This window comes from Panthera uncia (assembly GCF_023721935.1).
Source record: "Panthera uncia isolate 11264 chromosome D3 unlocalized genomic scaffold, Puncia_PCG_1.0 HiC_scaffold_8, whole genome shotgun sequence".
Taxonomy (NCBI): Eukaryota; Metazoa; Chordata; class Mammalia; order Carnivora; family Felidae; genus Panthera; species Panthera uncia.
Genome location: NW_026057586.1, coordinates 9,089,831 through 9,109,753, shown reverse-complemented (window position 1 = coordinate 9,109,753; position 19,923 = coordinate 9,089,831). Strand labels below are relative to the sequence as shown.

Genomic DNA, 19,923 nt, shown 5'->3' with positions numbered 1-19,923 from the left:
CATCTCCAACAGCCTGGCTCTTTTGTAAACAAAATATATTGAGTTTATCCTTTATGATAGTTCATAGCTTGCAAGTGGATTAGCGCACATTTATTCATGTGAATGGAAAAAGACATGATTTTAAAACAAATATATTAAGAAAAGGACATTAAAAATATCCCAAAAGAAATAAATAAAGTAGGTACCATCTTAAGTCCTTAAATTCCAGTGGGGGGTTTAGGGACTTCTGAGCTGTATCTTCAGTTTATGTTTTTAAGTGGACATTGTGCAAGGAGACAGTCACCACAATGGGCTCAACCAGAATTGCTCACCTGACAGGGTTTAGAAAAAAATGCAAAAAGGCAGAGCTCCCAGTTACGTTTGAACTTCAGGTAAGCAACAAATAATATTTTAGCATAATTATGTTCCTAGTATCAGTATGTGCCTCTCCCTTTAGTCTGGTGATGTCCATTTTATTTCTCTTAGTCCAGTGGGATATACAGTTTTCTGTTATTTAATGAATGTATTCAAATATTACATGGGATATACTTACACTAAAACATGTGTTGATTATCTGAAATTCAAATCCAGCTGGGCATTCTGTCCTGTTTTGATTTTTCCCCACTCATGAGCCTGCAGTTCATCTGATTCTGAACACACTTGTTATGAGTGAGAAATCGGTTAGACATTTACTTCCTGTTAGGTCTCCTATGTCTGAACAAATGAGAGTCAATTAGGATATATGTATAAATTAATAAAAATTATACTTTACATTAGATTTTAGAGTAACTTGATCCTTGGTGCTGTGTCCTTCGGTCATATGTTTTTCATTTTACAAAGCTTTTTTTTTGGTCTCTTCAACTATGATAACTGTACTAAGCCTGAGAAAATGAACTTTAAATTCAGTTTCTTCACACGTATAAACGCATAGCAGTTACCATCTACTTCCTGGAGAATGTGGAACATGTGATCAACAGAACATTCCCCGAGAGGAAACGATCAAAATATGAAGGAGATTCGACTTGAAAAGTAAATACAATAAGGAGATTCGACTTGAAAAGTATATACAATATTACTTACCACATTGCAATTCCGTGTCATTTAGGAAAAGTACAGTATTAAGTATTTAGTTTCCAGTTCCTCCTTGACAAGGGTAGTGAAAATAAACATTAGAAGTTGACACACACAAAAATTTTAATTCTAGTGTGCTAATCCCATTCCTATAACAACTAGATGTTTTCCAATTTTTAATGGGAAATCAATTTAATAATTATTTTAGGCAATTACAGACTTCTTCATGTGGTAGATATGTAATACATGTAAGAATTGACTGGCTATACTGACTAGGATTATTGTACTCCAAAATGCACAAAGAGGGTATTAATCACCTAGATATATCATGAAAAATTAATAACATACACAGAGATTGGGGGGTTGATTTAAACAGAATCCCCAGAGGATGGAAGTTGTACCATTATATAAACATACGAGCATGATCATCAGCAAAGAGACATGAAAACATGTTCCCATCGTGTCATCAGGAAAATGCGAATTAAAACATACCACTACACACCGATAAAAATGGCCAAAATCTAGAATACTGACAACACCTCATCATGGTGAGGATGAGAAGCCATAGGAACTCTCATTTACTGCCACTGGAGTTGAAAAATAGTGCAGCCACCTTGGAAGGCAGTTTGACAGTTTGGTACAAAATCAGATTTACTCTTTCCATACCATCCAGCAATCACACTTCATGCCGTTTACCCAGAAGAGGTGAAAACTTGTGCACACACAAAATCCTGCACGTGAAGCTTTACAACAGCTTTGTTCATAGTTGCCAAAACTTGGAAGCTACCAAAGTATCCCTTAGTGGGTGAAAGGATAAGTAAACTGTGGCACATTCGGACAATGGAATACTAGTCCAGGCCAGAAATGAGCTATGAGACCATGAAAAAACCCTTACGTGCATATTATGAGTGAAAGAAACCAATATGAAAAGGCTACCTATTGTATGATTCCAACTGGATGGCATTTGGGAGAGTCAAAATTATGGAGACAGTAAATGATCAGCCATTGGGTTAGGGGTTGGATTGGGGGCATGTATAGATGGGGCGCAGAAAATTTTTAGGGCAGTGAAACGTCTCTATATGATTCTATAGACAGATACATGTCATACGTTGGTTCGAACCCATATTCTGTGCATCACAAAATAGAAGACACAGAATAGACATTTTCAGCTCAGTACTGAAGGCGTTTGCTCCTTCCAGGATGCCACTAAAGGCATTTTAAAATTGTAATTATATTTTAAAAATGTAAAAACAAAGCAAAGCAAAGCAAACAAAAAACCAACTTAATGTAACATAGTAATACCCAGTGATCTCACAATAAAGGCACAAGAAGTAGAATGCTTGTGAGCAATAGATTAATAAACAGACAGGTAGGTCTCATTTTTGACTGTAAAAATATCAATAACAATAGATGGTTTGTGGCATCTAAAATGCCTTATTATCAGACAACTAGTAAATAATCTCCATAATAATATTTCTATGTAAGGTTGTTGGCTTCACATCTGATGATACAATAACATGACAGAGGATAAAGATATGTTCAGAGTGAAAATATTTTGAGTGTTCTATAGAGGTCGAAAGAAGAATTATTAAAGTTGAACTTTACTAAGTCGACAAATCAAAACATGTTAAATTTCCTTATCCACATTACTAAAATTTCTGGAACTTCTCTCATTTCAAAAACCTTTTCACTTTGTGAAGACCAAATGAAATTAGAAATGATACCATGGTTTGAAAATCTTAATGAATTATATTTCAATAAAGCTGTCCAGTGAAAGGTTTCAGAACACGGGGATATTAAGAGTGGATTTATAATGTAAGACCTGGGCTAGGAAGGCCCAGAAGACACATCTTTCACCACAGCTGTGAGAAATAAATTCATGAGGGGAGCTCTAGCACTTTTGAAGAACTGTGTGGTCTTTTCCACGTCACCAGTTGCAAGAGCCCTGCACATGGAAATGGGCTTTCAAACAAATGGGGATAATGGGACCCCAGGGTAGTAGGAGCCAAGTGAAGGACTTAATTACCAAAGGCAGAGTGAGTGTGGTTACTCTAATGGCACAGAGTTTAAATCCAATTGGTCAAACTAGAACTGAAACCAATGGGAAGTCTTACCTGCTCTGTATAAACAGAAAATCTGCAGGTCTGATGAACTGAAGTCTGAATTGAATGACTAAAAAAGAGGGCCATGCCCCTTAACCTAGTCCCAAGTCACACATTTACTGTAAATCATCTTCTCTACCCTTCCCTAAAGGGTACTGTCAGCCATTTACCAGGTGACAGTTTTGCAGAAGAAAAAATAATCAGATATTGATGATTTATGGACATAATTTATGGACATTATGACAGTACTTCCTGTGATCCACCAGTCAGAGAAGGAAATTACGGAGGTCAGATAATTAGTAGACTTTTGGCTTGAGTTTATCTCATAGTGAGCTCACCCTGATTATTTTCCTGGTTCTAGAATGGGTACTTAGAATACATGTATAGCAACTCGCAGAACTTCCATATAGTACCTGATTACAGAGTGAGGGCTAAAAGAGAGAGAGCCAGATGGAAGCCACTGGAACGGACTCTACCTTTGAAAATCACAAACCAAAGGCAACACCACATCCCTGAAGAAACTGCAGGAATTAGTGCCATCATCAAGGACTCAAAATAAGATACAAGGGTGGTGATTTTGTCCAACTCTCCAATTTTGCCTGTGTGGAAAATAGATGAGTATTAAAGACAGAAAGGTGATAATTGACAATTTAATCAGGCCTTGATCTAACTGCAGCTGTTGTTCTAGATGTGATCTATTTGCTGCAGCAAATTTAACACGTCACCCCCCCCCCCCCCCACACACACACACACTCCTTGTGTCTGATGTATAGCTGTGGATCTGGTGAGTACTTTTTCCCTCTCTACCAGGCAAACTGTGGCTTGCTGACCAAATTCAGCCCGGAGCCTGTTTTTGAAGAGGGCTTGAGTTAAGAAAGATTTTTACATTTTAAAAGAGTTTAAAGAAAATAAAAGAATATGTAACAGAGTCCATATGTGGTCTTCAAAGTCTAAATTATTTGTTATCTGGCCATTTACAGAAAAATGTTTGCTGACCCCTTGTGGGGCTTTAAAGAACATGTTTCTATTTCTGCCTTGTGAGGGCTTTCTTAGCAGTTTTTGCTGAAACCTGGAACCTGGGCTGAAAGCAGGTAATTTATGACTGAATAGAACTTTGGAGAGTTTGCCTTCTGGAAGTATTGTTTTCATTTCAAGGGGGGCTGAGGCCTGAGATTTGGAGACATCCCTGGGCTGCTAGATACAATGGTGTTGTTATCTTTCCCCTGGGGAAATGTATTTACATTCAAAGGGTTATAGTAAGAACTCAGAACACTCAGGAAGGAGCAAATTTTTCTCCCTTCTTTCAGGACGGAAGGTGGACATCACCTAGAGGTGTATATAAGCACCTCAATTTTGCAAGATTTCTCACCTGCACCACTGTTATGGACTGAATGTTTGTGTTCCCCTGCAAATTCATATGTTCAAATCCTTCCCCCAGTGTGATGGTGTTAGCATGTGGGACCTTTGGGGTGATTAGGTTAGGAAGGTGGAGCCATCATTGATAGGATTAGTGCCTTTCTAATGGACACCCCCACAGAGCTCTTTTGCCCCTTATAAACAAGAGGACCCAGCAGGAAGGTTCCCGGTCTTTGGCTATGAACCAGGAAGTGGTGGGGGCTGTAAAGGCTCCGCCTTCCTAAGACAGATGCTTGTGTTTAGCACTGTAGGGGCTTCAGAAGGATACTCATACCACCAAGGTCAGAGCCCGCAAGAACTGCCATAGGCTTCTGTCAGCTTCTTCTTGCTCTCTACCACCTTACTTCTGTCTCACTGCCCAGCCAGCTCTGTGGACCACACACTCAAGCACCACATCCGAAGACCCCAGCCTTACAGAGAACTTTCAACCCGCTCCTATCACTGTGCACGTTCAAATTCCTGCAGTGAATCTCTTTGTGAGTGTGTGTGTGTGTGTGTGTGTGTGTTACAAATCACCTAGTGGTTCTACTTCAGAGATACTCTATACTTACTGATTAAGCTGTCTCTGCACAGTTGACATTTTACAGTTTTCCAGTTTTGTGGAAATATGTAATGGAAATGTTGCCTTGTGATACTCTCATAGGAAAGGTATGATGTGTGAATTTACGTGTATGCGTGTACAGTCATTCCCAAGGAACTGACAATGAAGACAGGAGCCTTTATTGAATGGTTTTGGAGGAGCACTGTGATTTGGCTATTTATAACCATTATGGTTTTTTGAAAATTCTGTCTCACCTATCTATGCAATGACGGATTCAACAATGAACAATGGTTCATTCAAATTCTTACTGAACATTCAGCCCAGGCCACACAATATCAACTCTTAAAAATATTATTAGCTTTGGAGTAAATACATTGGTTTAATTCATTAATAGTGCAATGCTGTACATTAAATACCAACTATGTTTATATAATGTCCTGTGTAGCAAGATGGTGGGAGGAAGGAATTAATATCCCTTGGAAGGGTCAGTGAAAGCTTCAAAGAGGTGGTGATTTATAAATTAGACTGGATTTTTTTCTTTTGTTAAGATTAGCAATACTCTGATATAATAAGTGACAGTAGCCAGATATTTACATGCTTTCCTGGAAAAAATTATCATCAAATGTCTGCTTATATATTTATTAATTTTCCAAGTTGATTGAAAGGGATGAAACTTTGTGTCTATACTTCTGGCTTTTGAATATGATTTATTCATTTATTTTTAATAGCAAGAGACTTTTTAGAGTTTCCAGGAACCAATTTGTTCAAGCCTCTCACGTGCCTCTTTGAGTTGATATCAAGGTTTTTATTTTACATAAAGCATATGGCATCTAAGTTGTTTGAGATACATCATACTTGATATTAAAAACACCTCGGTGTTTATTCAGGATTACCACAATGAAACAAAAATTTACAATAATGCTTACTCTATTCCCCCCTCCCCCACCATTTATTTTGAAATTTTTGAAACCTACATTCAAGTTGCAAGAATAATACTTGTTGATTTTAGGTGAAGGACACATGGTACCTTCCTGTCCTGTACTACTGAGAACTACCCATTGTAAATATGTAGCTAATTTTACTTTACCTGTTTGTTTCCCTAAGTATATACACAAAGAAGTATTTGTGGGTGTTTGTTTAACTAGAACTATAAAATTGACTAAAAGCAGAATCTTTAGGGTCCAAACCATGGTGCTGTCCCTTCTTCCGTTGTAACAGCCATCACTGCACAAACACTGCGAATTTTAGTTCCTCTCTGGTTGTTATTATTGTGGACAGTGTGAAGTTATACAGTCCAATATCTTCGGGAAGAAACTGAGATCACAAAAGTCTCATTACCGGGAAATGAACTGTACCTGATGACCACAAAGAGGTGGGACAGAAATGGCCTTGTGCAGAGATGGGCTTTGGTGTCCCTGAGCTACACCTTACATCGTTAAATGGGTATCTCCATACACGTTGTATATTTGCCAGCAGTAACTGCTCACATAAGAAGCTTGTTTTACAGAAGGTAGCACAGAAGGAAGAGGCAAGATTGTGAATACTTTTGAGTTTTAAATTTCATTTTCTGCACAAATGGCTCACAGGGATGAATGAAGCCAGAAAGCGTGGTACTCTGACGTTCAGGCCTTACGAGTGCCCAGTCTTCACCCTCATCTCCAACAGCAGAGGCTAATTTCAGTCCACTGGGCCACACTGTTCCTCTCTAGAGGAAGAATGGTAGAGAAAGAGGGAGATAAAGGATCCCAGCTGGACATAACCTACTTTCTTGTTCATAAGAAAAACAAAACAAACAAACAAACAAACAAAAAACACTTTCCCGAAGCTGCTACTGTTGTGCCAGCAAGTTTACTCACCGTTGGCCGAGGCTGCGGGGTCACGGAAGGGAACTGAAGCATGTGATGCTCTTGGGTCATACGTGACCTCTGAACGCTTGCAAGGAAATCACAGAAAACCCAGCTTCTTCCAAGGCACTGACACTTTTACCTTTCCTAACAATCATTTAAACCATTGGGTCACAACTGGGAGTCAACAGCAAAATCAGCTGGGGAAGGTTTTGTTTTCTCTTTGTTTTGGCTTCAAGCAGAAGGTCATCCGAAACCAACCCAACGGATCTTCTAGGGCTTCTCCGTATTTTCATAAATCATCTGAGGCAATGGATGCCTATGTGATTCCAATGATAATCACTGCTGGTTCGGAATCCATAACTTAAAGTGTAGTAATTATTGCCACAAGGCTAACAGTTTTACACTGACTTTTGCAAAAGAGCTAATTATTTTTCAATAGTATTTGAGGGGTAGAGAATATTTGTTCCCTAAAAGTTTTCATAGTTCTTCATCTCTAATCCATTCTTATTGTCACTGACTGTATAGATTTTAAGATTTTTGATCCCAAGCTAAATATTATAAAAATCTTCTGTATTAAAACATAAAATATTTCCAAAGTTTATGACCCTTTTATGTTAATTACTTATCTTTTATATTGCTCAATCAGTAAACATTTAGATATTTTTGGAACATGCGTTTAAAATCTTCAATTAAAATAAGTCTTTCTGCTGTTTTTTTAATCAGAACCCTTCAACACTAACATACTAGTAATAAATACATTATATAAATATATATTCAATTATTCATTTATTTATTCATTTATTAGACAAATATTTATTGAATGCATACTTCATGCTAAGCATGTTTCAGGAACTGAGAATGTAGTGTTGGACAAAAAAAAAAAAAAATAGATAATGTCTCTGACCATTCAGGGCTTATATTAGTGTGTATTTAAGGTGGGAAGCAGGCAGTAAACAAACACTATGTAAGGTTACAGAGAAGTACTTGTAAAAAATAAAGCAGCAAAGGGGTTAGGGAGAGCTGGAGTCCAGGAGGTCTAATTCATGTAGAATGGTTTAAGGCGTTAATGATAAGATGGCCTCCAGTATGGAGGGAGCGACTCACGTGGATATCCAGGAGACCGCCATTCTAGTCAGAGGAAATGGCTGGTGCAAAGCCTCGAACTTAGTGTGCTCCAGGAAGGGCAAGAGGGCAGGAGGATGTAATGGAATGAGCAGGAGGACTGGGGAAGTGGTAGGAGATATAAATGTGGTAACGAGTCAGGGGCAGGGATGTTGTAAGAAGCAACTACAAGTTGTATCAGTTTGGTAGGTTGCTGTAACACAGCACAACAAACTATGTGGTTTAAACAACGGAAAGTTATTGTCTCACATTTCTGGGGTCAGACGTCTAAGGTCAAGGTGTCTTGTGTCTTCCAGGGTTGGTTCCTTCAGAGGCTCGGACCGAGAATGTGCCGCAGACCTTTCTCCTGGCTTCCTGTGGCTTGCTGGCAATCTTCGGCAGCAACTCTGCCTTCAACCTCACACGGTATTCTCCCTGTATGTGTGTCTGTCTCCAAGTTTCCCCTTTTTATTAGGACACCAGTCATTTGGGATTGGGATCCACTGTCCTCCAGTGTGACCTCATTTTAACTAATTACATCTAACGACCGTATTTCCAAAGGAAGTCACGTTGTGAGGTGATAGGGGTCAGGACTTCAACATATGAATTTGGAGCGACACATCTGAATCAATAACACAGTGCATGGTGAGGGAGGACCTTGTCTGTTAGACTAAGGTAGCAAGGCACTGGAATGTTTTGAGCAGAAAAATGCCATGATCTGCCTTCCATCATAAAAGGGACCCCCTTAGCTGTTCTCCAGGTAGTTGACTGCAGTCAGGCAATGGTGCAGGGCAGTGAAGTCTGGAACAGGGTGTGGTGGCCTAAACCAAACTGCTAACCTGTAAAGTGCTGTGAAGTCTGGCTTCCACGTATATCTTAAAGACATAACTAACAAACATTTCTCACAGGTTAGATGAGAGGTATTGAAGGACAGAAGTCTCAGATCAATCCAGGGCACTTGGCCCAAGTAGTTAAAATGATGATGTTACCATTTACTGAGATCAGAAAGACTGAGCATAAGCTGGTATTCGGTGAACAGCCAGTGCCTTGGATATGTTGTTTGAGTTGCTTACTAAACACCCAAGTAGAGACGTTGAGTCGGATATAAAGTCTGGAGTTCAAGCTGGAGGTCCCAATTTGTGAGAGGTCCACGCCGAGATTTTTAAAATCAAGAAACTGACTGAGGAATGATGTTGAGCACCTGTTAATAGGTTTATTGTCCATTTGGGTTTTCTCTTTTTGTAAGGTTCCTATTCAGGTCACGTCCTCATTGTTCATCCTGGGTTGTCTTTTCCTTACTGAGTTGAAAGTGTTCCTTATATATTCTGGACACAAGTCCTTTGGTAGATGTAAGTATTGTGAATCTCTCTTTTCCCTCTCTTAATGACATCTTTTCATAAACAGGAATTCTTAATTGAACAAAATCCAATTGATTTTTTTTATGGTTATCTGTGTTGTGTCCTCTTACACATTTGTTCTCTACCAAAGGTCATGAATATTTTCTATAAGAAACATTAGTTTTATTTTTCTATATTTAGGTTCATGATCCATCTTGAAATAATTTTTGTGTACAGCGTTTAGTATGGCTCCAGGCAGGCTCTCTTAGCAAACATGCACGCTCCTGTCCAGCTTTCCATGGTCTCTTTCTTGTAAGAACCTTCCTGAAGATCACAGGGAGTAGCAGCATGCCCTATTACCCTGAGATTCTTCTCCCAAGTCCCATATGATCACACTGCTCAGAAGGGATGGTGAACGAGTCAGCCTCCCTCCTCCTATCCCATTTGGACTCCGCTAACAGAATGAGTAATAAAAGTTATTTGTTAAACAATTATCAAATAATTCTACAGAGATCTCAATCTTAGTTGATCTCCAAAGACCCTTTTGAACTATACATCATATCATAAATATATAAAAAAAATTAAAGTATCAATGACTTTTCTCCACAATATATCTGAGACATATCTAATAATTTTATAAATAACTGTGGTTCTATTTGGAAAAATAAATTCTTCTAATACCTTCCTAGAGGTTGGTTGGCCCCTGTGAAAATCATTGTTATGATTCACACACGAGCAATTCAGAATTTGAGATTATATTGTTAACAGCTCACAATAGATTGTACCAAGTGTGGTAATTTGGACGTGAGAGGTTTATATATTAATCTTGGAAGCTAAGGTACCTAGTCTTTCACAAAAAATGTGAATTAACCTATGTCCAAATAGAAGGTGAATCTTTTTACTCCTTCCAAAATAATCCCTTGTAAAAAAGAGTCACCTTCTACCTAACAAAAAAATCTTTCAGATTCAGTCTTGACTGGGTTATGGTTTGGAATAGGATTTCCAGGGATTAGCATCAAACATGTTGAGAGACTGGGTAGATCACCCACCTCTGATGGAAGAAAACCAGTTACATAAATCCACAAGTGAACATAGCAAGGATAGTGACGGAGTCATGTGAAAAAACCGAATGAGCAGAATATCCTCAGTTACTATGTATGCTTCACTTTCACTGGACTACTTCATCCACCCAACTAAAATGTATTAAATTTAATATATTACAATCGGCCAATTTTTATTAAAAAAAAGTTTTTTAAATTGGAAACAGAAGGCACTATTGTCAAATGGACATAGAGGGTGGTTTTAGTGCTTACATCTATGGCCTCGCAGAATGTCCGTCTCGGAAGGAAAGTCGTGTGTAAATATTTTCAGTGTGGGTGCTCTGAACCTCCCGACAGCCCGTTCTGTCTCTGGAGAGTTCTTCTGTTGAGACCTCTTTGTATTGCGTTCCACACCCGTTACCTGCACCTACAGTAACAGGTAGGTTACTACCGGGTGCAGTTGCGGACATGCTGAGCAAATCCAACGCCTTCATCTGTAGGAAGAAGGCCGCTGTGTTCTACTCTGCCTGGTCTCTTACCCCGAGTCCCAGAGAGCCCACAGACCTAACAAGGATTTCAGGTTGAACAACAGATCGTAGGAGAAGGAAAACCAAGACAAACAGGAAAGTAAAACCTTGGAATTGAGCACTGTACGTGATGACTGAGGTCACAGCAGTTCTTTACTACTGTATCTGCGGTACACAGAAGACATTTAATAAACATTTGTTAAAAGAATAAATTGCAAGAAAACAACTGCCACTTTTTTACTAGTTGTTGAAAATGCCTTTTCAGTTTAATTTTTTTTTTTTTTAATGTTTTTATTTATTTTTGAGACAGAGAGAGACAGAGCATGAGCATGGGAGGGGCAGAGAGAGAGGGAGACACAGAATCCGAAGCAGGCTCCAGGCTCAAAGCTGTCAGCACAGAGCCCGACACGGGGCTTGAACTCACAAACCGTGAGATCATGAGCTGAGCTGAAGTCAGACGCTTAACCGACTGAGCCACCCAGGCGCCCCATCCCTTTTCAGTTTACAGGGGATGGGCTCAGAGGAAAGTTAGGCGCTGAGAAGTACTCAGGAAGGCTTTCAGGAGAATCAAATCATCTATATTCAGTATCCATTAGTGTTCTAAATCTGGGTCCAAATAACATTTACATCTGTCTAAACTATTTACACGGGCTGATAATCCTACTGAATACTTGTATCCCTCCTCTTACGCTTACTCATTTTCACTGAAAGCACAAAACCCAAAGGATTTTCAGAGATGTTTGTCAACCTAAATTGGTTAATTTCAATGTTAAAGAAAACTTCTTTACATGTCTACCCACTGAAATTTGCTTGAATTGCAAAAAGTAGCTGAGCAAATTTAAGCATATTGGTATTTCATATTCCCAAAGTCTTGGCTTTTCTCTGTGGTAAGCAATACTAAATTCTAAAAGAAGTGAGAAGAGAAATCAGTTTGATACAAAAATGGTATAATTTCTGAGCTGTTTTCATGTGCCAGGCATGTTCTTAACATGCCTCATGTGTAACTCACCCGATCTCCTAATCCAGTGAGATGGGCGAAATCTTCTGGAATTAGCACAGGAGCAGGGAGGGTAAGCGTCTTACCAACTATGCACAGAGGGTGACAGAGCGACTGGAGAGGTTGATTCTAACCAGCTAGTTTGTGTGATTCCCAAGTTGGGTGGGGCCATTTTTTTGGCTGTTATTCCCGTGCCAGAGCAATTCTTATTAAAAAATGTGCCCACAGTATAAAATATGAAAAATAAATTACTAAAAAAACCCAGTATTTGTATATATATTTTTAATAATATACTCTCCCCATTTGATGCTATTTTTTTTGAAGTTTATTTGTTTATTTTGAGACAGAGACAGAGGGAGTAGGGGAGGGGCAGAGAGAATCCCAGGCAGGCTCTGCGCTGAAGGCACAGGGCTTGAACTCACCCAACTGTGAGATCATGACCTACACAGAAACCAAAAAGTCGGACTCTTGACTGACTGAGCCGCCCAGGCACCCTCTCCTGCCATGCTATTTTTAAAAAGAACATTTTGAGGCTTTGGATTCCAATTTTACTGACAATGAAAAGGAGGGGAGCCTGTGTTATGTCCGAGATCACAATGTAGCTGCCAATCGTGGACTCGGTTCCAATCACTTCAACTCTAAACTCTGAAATTAATATTTAAAAATAATCAAGTTTTAAATACAAAATATATCCAACCAATCTTGGGTTCTTCATCTATAAAGGGATAACAATCTGATCTCAGGTGTGTTTACTCATTATATGTTTCTATAACGATGAAAAACTTACAACTTAATAAAAGAAAAAACACTTTGTGGAAGATCGGTCTTCGCTATCCTCTTCACTTGCACAAGGAACTGTTTGTATTCAAAACGAAATAAAAATAGTAAAAATAATAAACGTGTTTTCAATTAATTTATTTTAGAAAAAAACAGGTTTACAATTGGTGCCATAAGGCAAGATATCATGAATTCAACAAGTTAGTAATACAGACTTTCAAAAACCTTTATAGATTTAGTCCAAAGTAGAAAATTATTTTTTGCCCACTCTTGGACTCAGACACATTCAGAAAAAATATATATTTATAAAAATAAAATGGCAAACATAATCCCACCATTAATTGATAGTCTTAACATCCCACACTGGTTTATTTGAACAACGTGTGCATAATAAAAAGAGCTTAGTTTTTTTTCCTGTTCTATCTCCTAGCATATGAAGCAATGATCGAAATATGTAAATTACTTTTTAGAAAACCAAAACCAAACAAGCCCCTGAAGCAAAACACCAGAAACATCAACAAAAATCCACTAAAATAATAATAATAATACAGCTGTTTACTCACATAGGTCCTTCCTTCAGCCTCCAGATATTTGGCTCTTAATGCTATTTGTAAGTCAGATACCAGGAGACCAGTAGGTTCGAGGAAGAAAATAAAAATTCAGGCCTAATACACCTCAAACAAGTTTCAGATAATAGTAGCTAGAGAAATATTACTGTGTATGATGAAACAAAACAAAAAGGATTGCAAGCTATAAGGGGGTGCACGGCTTGATAAAAACATGTACTTTCTCTGCTAAAAAAATTGAGCAACAGATCCCACAACAACAAGCATCTAGAATTTTGAATTTTAGGATTAAAAAATAGAATTTTATTGCAACTGAAAGAAAACGTGAAACTCCAACTTAATATGCAATCATGGTAAGATTCACCAATGAATTAGGACATGTATGTCCTAATACTAAATTCATTAAGATATTAACTATATTTTGCAGTAATTTCTCCTGAAATGAAAGTAGCATTCCAAGTACTGATAACCACATTAAGTGAGACCATATTAAAAGCATACTAGTGAACAAAATTTTTAATTTTTTTTGTAAGAACTTTGATAATATCCTAAAGTCAACAAATAAAAAGCAAAATCTTAATACAAACAGAAAAGAAAATTATTTACTTATAAACTATCTAACCATTTTGTTTTCCTAACAGTCACACTTTGAAAAAACACAAATAGAATGTGGGCCAATGGGAGAGAGCTGTGAAAAAGGAAACAGAGAACTAAGGCATTAATTTACAGATAAAAAAAAAATCCCAATACAAAGACTGCCAAACTTTTTGTATGTTGATATATATTGAGCTTTTAATCTATTTTTCCCCCTACTGAGGTCTTTCATTTATAAGTGATGCCTGACAAAGGCTAAGAAATGTGCAGATGACTGATAAGAAAATGGAGTCATTTCTTATCATTTCCTCCTGTCACTGGTGGAGGCTAAGCTTTACCTTCCTTACTAGACTAGACTCGAGTGAGGCACTGTACCCACCTAAGCTTTTTTTCACTGCTGCGAAGCAAGCTTGACCACTGGGAACATTAAGATTGTTCCTCCAAAAGAATCCCTCACTACTCTTTGGAGAGGAACCTATTTGTTTAATTAATAGCATTCATCTCCAGTTTCCACTTGAGAACATTTCTTTCCAGTATTTCCTGAAATTTCCTATGTGCTTCACTATTAAAAATAATAGAGTGCCAAACGGTAAAAATAAGCATTTCATCACTGTATGTAAAAGAGCATATGGATACGATAAAACAATTGCTAGCAACTTCTTAGGACTTAGATACTCGAGTTTTGTTTCAGTCGTGAGCAGCTTAGTATCAGACATCGTCAACAGCTGCCTTGGGACCAAAGCCCTAAACAACTTCAATGTCAGGACCATGAGTTGCATATTTTTAAAATGATTACACATTTTTCAGTGTTTAAGAAAAACCATTCTATTGTTTAACTCAATTGCTCAATGAATAGTCACCCAATGGTCATCTCATAAAAATCTAAAGTTAGCTAAAATGAAGGGCTCAAAAATAATCTACAATAAATATACCACAGTGTTACTTGCAACAATTCCAATCTGTATACACGAGTTGGGACAGAATTCCTCTGTCACGTCATTATAGACAGAAGGTGAAAGGGGTGTCAGAATTGAGAGGACGGAGAGGGTAACACTTGGCTGTCGATCACTGGATACAGACTTTGCTGACAGGCTGATTATGTCACTCATTACTCATTATGAACATAGACATGCCCATAATATTACATATGTCAATAAATTTTATATATATATATGTAAATATATGTGCATGTTGTGTGTGTGTATATAGATAGATATATATATATATATCTATCTATATACACACAAAGATACACACATATTTTAAGTTACCATACAGTTACCATACCATAAACATAAAAAATAAGATCTATATTACTTTTTAAAAAGCAGCAGGAGCTTTTTATCAAAGGAAATTTTCAGAAGAAATTCCAATATACAAAACAAGAAAGAGAAAAAAAAGTAGGTCATTCTGGCTAAAGAAGGGTAGGAGTAACAGACTCTCCCCTTTCTACAGTGATCACTGAGACACCTGCTAAGCATGTCCCAGCACGTGGTCTGAAATCACTGCTCCAAGTAAATCCTGTTTAATTTGCAAAGATTAAACATAAGACTGTTTTTTCCCACTATACAGACCCATATGAAAATTTTATAATGTAACTGAGTAGAAAGTTAAAAAGTAACATTTCTTCTCCGTTAAAAATAACTAACAAAATAAAATTGGTATGCTATATAAAACCAAATTATTTTTAAGTTGTAATCTGAATTTGATCCATGGAAAAAGGTGTTAGTTCTCCTTAAAGTGCTAAATTTTAAAGGCTTGATTTTGCCCGTGTAAATCTCATCTAAAATACATGAGGAGAATGAATGGTAGGAGGTGAAAGTATTGTTTTTCTTTATCGAACATGTGTCTTCTACCTGACTGACCAATTTAAATATTCTGCCCAAGAATCTTAATTTGTCACAGAATGCTCAGATAGAGAAACATGCAAAAGAACTACTCTGCTAAAACGACATCTATATGGTAAACTCCGATGGAGTGCTTCCTCATTTTTTTGTTTTAGATAAACATTTCCTGTGTTTGCTCCAAATGTCTCCCCATTTATGAAGGACTACTTCACTCCATGCAGTTTGATATTAGCAAAATACAAATAACATATTCTCTTTTGTCAAGATCATGATTAAATGTCTAAGTTCAATAAATAGACTCTTGGATAATTTGAAATCCTATCAAATATGCCACACTAGCCAAGATTCAATCTTTCTTCTTCTCTAATACATCTTTGGGTTCTTGCACCGTAGGCCCGAGGGTGGCTCCACCGCTTGGCTCCTGTTCTTTGCCGTCTTCTACTGGTTCCTGGCTTTCGATTTCACTTCTGGACACCTCGTATCGTTCTTCTATGTACCCTCCATCAGTGTCCGCCGTGTAGATGCCGTAGCACATGATACTGATGACACCCAGTGGAAGGCCAAAGAGAAAGCAGCCCATGAGGGGCGAGCTCTTGAATATAGACTGTGGGAAGATCATCACAGCTCAGTGTTTGTTAAAAAACCACTACACAGTTCATCCTCTTGCTACCCCCCAACTTCTTTTAGTTCCAATCAATCAAGGTCGGTATTTCTGCAGTGACTACCCTGTTACAGACACTGTTAAGAGACAGAAATTTTACACTGTGTGTGTGTGTGTGTGTGTGTGTGTGTGTGTGTGTGTATGTGTGTGTGTATCCAGCTACCAGCAGCAGAAAGAGGCACCAAATACTCTATGACTTTTCTAAGGACATTCATTTTCCTCACATCAACCACAAAGGTCTCTCTGAGACGGTAACTACGTGCCCAGCAGCTTCGGAGTCGTATCTTGGACTAGACGAACCTATTCACCGAGAAGGCTGCTTGTTTACCGTAAAGCAGGTGCATACGCATTCCTCTTCACAGGACGCTTTAAATCCTTTTTACTTTCTGCTTAGTAGCAAAGCCACATGAGCTTAATAATAACTCCTCTCAGCATATACGCCATCTCCTCAGGTCTCAGGAAACAGTAAAAGCAATTTGGCTGAACAGGTCTTTCAACTATACTGTATCCTATGGGTTGTGACTACACGCTTCTCAGACGGTAACCCTGAGAACGATACAGGTGAATTCAGAGGAGGGCAAGGTCACCTTGGATTGAGACAACGGAAGAAGGCTTCCCAGAATAAAAGTGTTCTGAGGTGGAAATTTAAGCCTGAGTAAGAATGAGGCACTGAGAACGCCCAGGCGGCTTCTGCAGTATTCGAGAACTAATGAGAACACCTGAGGCGGACAGAGTATTGTCCCACGTGTCGCTGGAAAAGGGAAGGAGAGCGATCACAAGTGACTGTTTTAGGAATACTCACCGTGCAGTGGTAGAAACAATGCACGGAGCCAGGGTAAAAGGAAAGGAAGACACCGCGTGCAAGTCAGAGGAGCAGCTACGCATCACGTGCTAAAGGCCTACTCTGAGGACTTCCGCTCTGAGAACTGCTTTCGGCCGTAATGAGCGAAAACACCTCTGGACTGAGCAGCTCAAGACAGACAACTACAATGCAGTTTAAGGCTCCAACAAATCTAGGAATGCTGACCGAGAGCTGAAGCACCTTCAGACCCAGCGACTGAAAAGGGCGGAAAGAGGCTCCGGAAAACGCTTGTAAGTCACGTCACTGAGGTAATGGATTCTGAACTCTAGTCAACTCACCGATCGTACAGAAGTAAGTAGACAAACTTAATTTCCACCCGAAGAATACATTTTCTTAATATAAATATGCACCAGTTCTCATCTTTAAAGATGTATTTTTAGGGGCACCTGGGCGGCTCAGTTGGTTAAGCGTCCGACTCTTGATTTAGGCTCAGGTCATGATCTCGAGGTCGTGACATCAAGCCCCGTGTCGGGCTCTGTGCCGGGTGAGGAGCCTACTTAAGATCCTCTCTCCCCTCCTCCCTCTGTCCCTCCCCGACCTGCATGCACACGCCTGCACTCTCTTTCTCAAAAGAAGAAAAAAAAAGATGTATGTTTTTACCCAACCCTTTGAAATTTCAGGTTTTACCTTCCTTAGACATTAACCCATACGTTTTCAATTATCAGTGACACCAAGCAAGCTGTCACGACTCACCACAATAGTCGATTTGGCATCAAATATTATTCTTTTCAATCTCTGCAAAATGCTATCACCTCCTTGGGCCTTAAATTTAACAGGAAGAGAACAATTACATTATTTAAGTACTATAACTTCATTTTTCTGTTATAATCTTACAAGTGCAGGTCAGGGTTGACCCCAGAGGATTACAAAAAGCACCTGAAAGAGCCATGCAGCAAATATTTACTGTGTTTTCCGTCCCCCTCCCCCCCAACCTCCTTTCTTGCGTGAACACACTCTGACCCTCCTCTGAAGACTCAGTCTCCCTACTGACACTCTGAGCGTCGTGGCTGATGCTGACCCACCTGAGCCCTGCCCAACTTCTTTCTGGGTTTAGCTGAGCTTGTTAAAGTCACTGCACCTCAACTATCGTGGAGGGAACCTCCCCAAGAATGACACCCAAACGGCAAAAAAGTGCTCAAAGGGAGAGAAGAAAATTCCTGATGAAAATCAAATCCCTGCCTTCAGGTATCTCTGAAGTCTGGCTCATTCCTTGAATTTCTGTACGAAGCTCACTTTGTGGTCAAACAGTTTGAACTGGGTTTCACTAACTGACATACGGAAGAATTCTCACTCATATAGGTGAGTTTCATTTCAACAAGTATTGTTCTCACAAATATAAAATTCCTACTCTGTGACTGTTTTCAGAAGAACTGCTTGTTATTCCGTGAGCCAACTTTCAAATAAAGTTTGTAACAATCTGAAACAAAGCTCTCACAAACCAGTAATTAGACTTCCTAAAAGTCTACGAGTCTCCTACTTTTTCTATTTTATTCTAGCCTACTGAATTATGATGCCTGCCGCTCCTATCTGAAGTCATTTCATGAGCCCATAATACGGGTGACAACCCACACTTTGAGTAACACTGCAGTACTCCTTACAGGGAAAAATGCAAAGTGAAGACAACCCATTCATTATTTCTAGAAAATATTTTATGTGGTTGGATTTGGAACTCTCCACTGAGGCTGATTCTCGGTACATTTCCCCATCTCTCAAAAAACTGAGGTCTCAGTCACAGGTTTTTCTTAGGAAAGCAGCCTGAATAACTTAATCCAGTTATGCTCTTGAACCCAGAGAGGTTAAGGGCTGGGGCAGCTCACAACTGGGATGCCCCTGCACACGGCAGACCTCTCAGCATCCGCAGCCCCGACCCCAAACACCAACACCACCTACCGTCACTGTGACAACCAACGATGTCTTCCAGATACCCCTAGGATGTCCCCACCCATAAGCAGCTTCTGTGTCTCAGAGAATGCTGCTCTGCGACCTGAGAGAAGCGAGGCGGGGACCCTGCCCCACCCCCCCCACCCCCCTCTGCGCCAGGCGCCGCCCCTTCCTTTCAGAGTCCCCGGGAAAGAAGAAAACTTGTTTCTCCTCCACCTCCTCCCACGGCCCCTGTGAAACGGAAGGGAACAACTCACCGGGACTGTGCCATCTAAGATGTCACGAATGAAATGTGCCATGTCCTCGGCACTGCCGATCTGTCTGTCCAGTAAGAAGTATTGTTGGTTTGAAGTATTCAGTACAACCACAGTCGGGACTTTCAGTTCACTGAAAAGGGAAAAACAAAAGAAATCAAAATACACATTGAACAGAGAGAGAACAAATATTCTGACAGTCATTTCTATTATAGCTAAGTAACAAGTACAAGAGGAGGAAGCTGTACGAATAGCTTTGCCTCCCTGTGTCTACATGAAGAAAATTTCAAATTGTGCATCGGTTTAAAAAAAGCTGAACGAACACTGTATGATAAACATTCTAATATATGGTATCAGACAGCTTGGTATTTATGATTAAACTGAAGGACAGAAATTATTACGTATGAAGTGTCAATTTCTGGGCAACCCCGCTCCTTTCCCTCCAAATACCAGCAGTGTTGGGTCACACACGACCCGCTCCAGTCAAGCGGCACGAAGGGAACTTGAAGGGAACTCGACGGGA

The 19,923-nt window shown here is 39.2% G+C and overlaps 1 protein-coding gene and 1 long non-coding RNA gene across 3 annotated transcripts in view; one reads left to right on the top strand and one right to left on the bottom strand.

Annotated features, from left to right (window-relative positions):
* The first annotated feature begins 3,569 nt into the window (after positions 1–3,569).
* On the top strand, positions 3,570–11,349 carry LOC125914400 (uncharacterized). The gene is made up of 4 exons (XR_007455294.1): positions 3,570–3,787; positions 4,133–4,243; positions 8,375–8,483; positions 10,935–11,349. It is a non-coding gene; the product is annotated as an uncharacterized LOC125914400 (long non-coding RNA).
* Positions 11,350–13,004: 1,655 nt separating this feature from the next.
* TMX3 (thioredoxin related transmembrane protein 3) overlaps positions 13,005–19,923 on the bottom strand; it is a 45,696-nt gene continuing 38,777 nt past the window's right edge. For both annotated transcript variants that reach the window (XM_049619639.1, XM_049619640.1), the window contains 3 exons: positions 19,404–19,533; positions 17,959–18,027; positions 13,005–16,346 (listed from right to left, as the gene is read on the bottom strand). In XM_049619639.1, the coding sequence (XP_049475596.1) occupies positions 16,089–16,346; positions 17,959–18,027; positions 19,404–19,533 (457 nt within the window). In that variant the 3' untranslated portion in view covers positions 13,005–16,088. The remainder of the gene's footprint in view (positions 16,347–17,958; positions 18,028–19,403; positions 19,534–19,923) is intronic.